We start from the raw sequence: 5,829 nt of genomic DNA, 5'->3' as shown, positions 1-5,829 counted from the left end.
TTGCCCCCCCCCCCCCCCCCCCCCCCCAATCAGCATGGGGGGGCAGGGGAGGGGGAGCTCTTTGCCTTGTATCCATAGAAGGAAACCTCATTGAATACACTGGGTACATCTACACAAGATGCTACATTGCCGTAGCAACGAGCTACGTTGCTGTAGCTTATCACTATGGCGATATAACATCGACGGGCATGAACCAAGATGCTGACGCTACAGTGTAGTAGCAATGAGCTACTGTCCAGTAGCTTGTGGCTACTGTGTAGTAGCTTTGGAAATGATCTGTGCAGCACCAGAACTATGCAGTAACTTGCTTAAGCAAGTACTAAATGACTGTGCAGTAACAACTGTAGCCCAGCACACGTGTAGACGTGCCCATTGTCTATCATTTAACCTGCTGCCAAAAGCAGCACATGCTCAGTAATGGAAACCAACTATCAATTTGATTAAAGGCAGCCAACACAGGATGACCATAAAACGCATGGCTCATATTGGGCATACTGATGAGGAACCTTTTTTTTTTTTTTTTTTGTGTGTGTGGCCCTTAACAAACTAACAAACAAAAAAATCCTGCTAGATGTCCCCTCTGCAGGGAACTGGCACTGGGTCTGGAAGTACAGCAATACCAAGCTGTGACACCCTGCCCTTGGCAGTCCCAAAAATGGTACATTTGATCTTAGCCAAAAAAGGCCAAGATACGATGGGAATCTTACATCTTATTAGAAAAACAAAGCCAGACATTCTAAAAATGACCCCAACAGAGGCCTCACAGAAGGAGATGCAACAGAAAAGTATCAAAGATTAAATAACACAAAACATGATAACTGACTTTGTGTACAACTTAACATACACTATAGCCAGTGTTAGCCATCTACCACAAGGATAGGTTAGTAGAACCTGTCTGAATAAGGCACATGGTAGTGTTCATTGTACTCGGTTTCCATCAGCACCAGCTCTTTTTAAAGTCATGATGAGCCACTACATTTAATACATTTTTTGTTCCTTTTCCCTCGCATGGGTGAGCTGTGCTTTTCTTTACCACTTCCAGTGATTTCTGTTTCTTTCCTGGCCTTAAATGTCTGACAGATCACCAAACAGGGCCCCAAATAGTTCACTCAGAATTCCTCTGCTGCCCCCAATCTGTTCTTTGCATATAATTAGTGTGGCCCCACCGTCCATGAGGTGGTGCTGGACTTAGTTGCCCTGCATCTCATCTGAATATAAATTTTTGAGGATCCCAGGACTTGTGACAAAAACATGTGGTTCCAGTCATGAGTGGAGGGCTAATTAGCACATGGATCCTTTATGGAGGTGTATCTGTATCTGGAAAATAATAACAAATTTATAAATTTTCCATATATAGGATCTAATTATTGGGGGTTATCTTATATTCAGGGTTGTCTTATATTAGAATAAATACAGTGGTGGTGTTGATGGTGGTGTTATTGTTCCCTACCTGACATCCAGGCATAATGTGGATTAAGTTTTGTTGCAACCACACTTCTGTCTGTCTAACTTGAGTATTTGTCAAACTCTCTCTCTCTTCGTCCTCCCACCCCCCTTTCATCTCATAGCGTTGATCATCTAACCATCCCTTCACGCTGCAGAAAGGGCGTGTTGCACCGCGTTTCCGAAGTGTTTGACTGCTGGTTTGAGAGTGGGAGCATGCCATATGCTCAAGTCCATTATCCATTTGAGAACAAAAAAGAATTTGAAGATGCCTTCCCTGCTGATTTCATTGCTGAAGGCATTGACCAAACCAGAGGATGGTAATTTTTTGTCCCAGATTTTTATGTAGCATTTGCTGTATACGTAGTACTTTTTATGTCTGATTAGTCTTTAAATGATGTACAAATTGTAAATGTGTGGCTTTCATTTAGAATACTGGTATTTTGGTAGCGTGAGAGAAAGTCAGCTAATATGCAGCATGCTGCCCAAAATGTAGGGTAAGATGATTCCTTTTGCTTGTGCCAAGTAGTATTAGGGAGTAATACTGACTATATTGAGAAGGCTCCCACAAAGAATGCTGCAAGGAACTTGGTTTATTCACCCCAAACAGATGAAAGACTGAGTTGGCTGAAAAAAACCCTGTTGTTGTATGGATTGCAAACCTGATGGATAGATCAGTAACCCTATTCCCTGGATGCAATTTAAATTTTCTCTATTGGTTAAATTGGAAAGAATGTAAACAAGCCAACATCTATGTTCCTGGAATTTTGCTTTTATTTATAGCACCATACATGTTGCCTCAAGCCTTCTTCAGGCTTGATTTGCTCTCAGGTTTCCTTCTTCAGAAGCACTCAATATACAGCTTGAGGGCAGTGGTTCTCAACCTTTTTAGGCTGAAGGCATCCCTTGTTAGACTCAAGGCACCCCTCAGAGAATGCCAGCTCTTAGTTCTTCGTTTATTTGTTTTACTATGGAAAAATAATAGAGCATTTTTTTTGTTTTTGTTGCAAAGAGCCCAGAAAGATCACAACAGGTCAGAGTGTTTTAACTTCATGGATTCCTATTCGATATCTCTGGGTTTATCTTATTAGGCATGCAAACATGATTTATGGGCTAATGTTGTGTGGTACCCTGGGGCATCCTTGAAGGGATCTCAAGGCACCCTAGAGTGCTGTGGTACCCTATTTGAGAATCACTGCATTGGGTGCAGGCAAGTGTATACTTGAAACCACTTAAAAAGGGGAGGGAGCTATGAGCCTGTTGCAACACAAATGAGCTCCATTGTCCAAACTTTGACCCTGGATGCTGTCACAAAGAGTCCAGTTTTGAAACTGCTACAAGTGTATTTAGCTCATACCCATAGGTAAGATTTACAAGGGATGAGAAGGAGGTTCATTCTAATCCAGTAGTTCTCAACTGGGGTACTGTGGCATTTGGGGGAGCCACAAGGCCTTTTTAGAGGTGCTGTAGTTCTGGCACTGTCACCGTGGGCAGGGCAGATAGAACCATTTGGCATGCCATTGTCCCCAGGAAGGAGAGCCAAGTGGACCAGGATGCAGCTGCAGCAAGAGCCAAATCTGTTCAGCACACCCCTTCCTGGAAACAAGCATGGGGAACAGCTCTGCCTAGTCACAGTTGCGCAACTGGGACATGACATCCAGGTACTGGAAGGAGCCATGGGAGCCACTGACTGTGGAAAGGGCACTGCATTGGAAGTGGGGGAGGGAAGGGTGCCAGAGTTGATAACCGAGGTCTGCACAGAGCAGGGGCTCGCCCAGAGGCTGCCCAGCCATAGGCAGGGTTTCTCTTGAAGCCCAACTCTTCCTTTCCCACAACTGGGGCAACAGCTACTGTATTAACTCTTTCACAGCACAGCCATGATCTGTATGCAGATCTCTGCAGACCCCTAGCACCTATGAAAGAGTAATGAAGCAGAGGATGAGTGAGACTGACAAGGGATACTCTGCCTCAGGTCCCTATTATGAAACTGCAGCCCCTAGGTGAACCCACACTGTGGCAGGGAAGACTCTCTGCCTGGCCCTACCACTCCCCCCTTCTGCTTTCAGCACAGCCCCTTCCTCACTCCCCTCTGTGCCCAATGTGTGGAAATAACTAGTTGTGCCACTGGAACAATGGTTTTCAAGTCGGATGTTGCCAAATTCAGAAAAGCTATGGAGGGGGTGCCTGGATTCTGAAAAGGTTGAGAACTACTGTTCTGATATTTAAGTGGATTTACAAGCTGGCTGCCTCAGTAAGTTATGAGAACCTGTGTTATGATTCACTGAGAATGATCTGTTAAAGTGGTGTTTTCATAAAGATGCTACTAGTTGTTATATTCCCAGTAAAGCAATATTGTTTTACAAAAACTAAAGTAGTTAAGAGTTGAGATGTATTCTTTTAGGATAATGGCCACTTCAGGATTTACTAGAGGTGTCAAGAGTTTAAAGCTATATTACACTTTCAGTGAATATTTTTTCCAGTCTTCCTAAGTTTTCTGACAGATTGAGATTCTGTGAAACATGACTGTATCTGTCCTTCTCTAGTTATGACAAGCAGCTTTTATAGCACACCACCACTGAATGACTAATTAATACACCAGTTAGCTCTGAAATGTTGTTGTAAGTGGATTTTATTGGAAAAACTCCTGTGTAAGTTTTAGAACTTGGGCAAGTCTTTTGGAGGCTGTTTTGACAGTTGCAAGAGGGGCCATCTCAAACAATGGCACCTTTTTCCCGTTTTCTTTTATTTGAACATTGGTAATTTTACTTCTAATCTTTTACACCTGCCAGGTGCCTTTTTTTCAATTTATCTAATAATTAAAGAGTGTATCTTGAAAGTTAGACATTGCCGCCTCATCAGATTGTCATGCACAATTATATAGTTAATGAGGCCTTGAAATTCTGTCAGAACTTTGATACTGGGCCAGGATAAGATGCTAGCCTTTTTAGTTCTTTTTTTGTACAAAATGTGCCAGTTGGAAAGTAGGAGTAACAAAGTTCAATCACCTGCAATTAAATACATGTTTTTGGTTTGGATGTAGATGTACATATTGAGCCTTCTACTGATGTAAAGCGTAAACCTCAAATGTAGTCACAAAAGAATTTTGTGATTAGGAATAGGTGAACAATACTTCAAAATATTTATAGCAGTTATATTTGACTTTGAAAGTAACTATAATAATACCATTAATAACACCATTCTTAAGACATATCTAAATTAATTTCAGATGCATTCTTCTTCCTTATTTTTGGAATTGCTCTGTTCATCTTATTATAAGCTATTTAAAATTCCCAAAGGAATCTCTTTAGTTGCCTGTTCCTGTTGTATTATTATTGTAATGCTTAGGGACTCTAGTTGTGGACCCAGGGTACCAGTGTGTTAAGTGCTGTGTACACAGAGCAAGCAGATGAAGGTTCCTGTCCCGAGTTTTCAGACAAAGACAAGGTGACAGTTGTATAGAGACAGGACAGGAAGCATAAAGAGACAATGAGACCACTGTGATTAGCATGAGGGTCAATGGTCTCAGTGGGCATCATGTTAAAGGAGAGTTTTGAAGGCATGTAAGGAGCTAGCTTTGCAGATTTTTATAGGCTTGAAGGTTCTTATCAGAAACATAAGTTGGCAGTGGAGGCTAAATTTGTTGACGGATCAGAGGTTGACGTCAGTACACAAGAAATAACAGGTAGGCTTGACATTGGATTGTGAATGGCATTACAAAGGGAAGCTAAGGAACTGGTGTGTGAAATGGTAGAAAAGAGGTAGCCAGTAGAGAGATGCATTGAAAATGATGCTGCAAAGATCATTTTCTTAGTCTCTCACTTTGACACTTTCTCTTTACATGGCAGGGTACAGGGTTGCATTTGCCAAGGCCAGAAAAAAGCATGTTCAATAATAGACAAGAGATGATGAGAGCTTGGTTGGGAAAATCTGTATCTCAGTGATTTGTTATGAAGAAATCTAGGCTGTGATTAGGACAAAGGAGACAGCAGGAAGTGCTATAGTAGGATTAAGAGCTCTGTTTTAGACATGTTGAACTTGAGTAGAAGGCTGCACCTACACAAAAGCTTGTGAAAAAAGATACATTTTTTGTGACTTCTTAGTTGGTCTATTAAAAGGTATCATTTCTGAACAAAGAGTTCTAGAGTTTTGCATTTCTTTTTGTACATCCATGAGATTCCAGGGAGACAGGCCATAGTTTTAATTTGAATAGGAGACAGTAGAGTTAAATCTGCAAGTCATCCAGTCTCAGTGGTTTTGTACATGAGATTTATCCAGAGGTGAGGTGTAGAGGAAGAAAAGGGGACTGGAGACCAAGGAAAAGACTCTGTATGTCCACTGTAGATGATTGGAGATATGAGGAATAAAGAAGTTCATCTGAAGGAGTAA

The 5,829-nt window shown here is 41.7% G+C and overlaps 1 protein-coding gene across 1 annotated transcript in view; it reads left to right on the top strand.

Moving 5' to 3' along the window:
• Positions 1-5,829, top strand: part of IARS (isoleucyl-tRNA synthetase) — a 319,713-nt gene that overhangs the window by 142,846 nt on the left and 171,038 nt on the right. Inside the window, exon 17 of the mRNA XM_019505112.1 lies at positions 1,569-1,763. Within this exon, the coding sequence (XP_019360657.1) occupies positions 1,569-1,763 (195 nt within the window). The remainder of the gene's footprint in view (positions 1-1,568; positions 1,764-5,829) is intronic.

The sequence above is a fragment of the Gavialis gangeticus genome, unplaced genomic scaffold, assembly GCF_001723915.1.
Source record: "Gavialis gangeticus isolate Ggan-Ray unplaced genomic scaffold, GavGan_comp1, whole genome shotgun sequence".
In the NCBI taxonomy this organism is placed as follows: domain Eukaryota; kingdom Metazoa; phylum Chordata; order Crocodylia; family Gavialidae; genus Gavialis; species Gavialis gangeticus.
The sequence above is the reverse complement of the archived record's forward strand: the minus strand, read 5'-3'. Positions and strand labels throughout refer to the sequence as shown.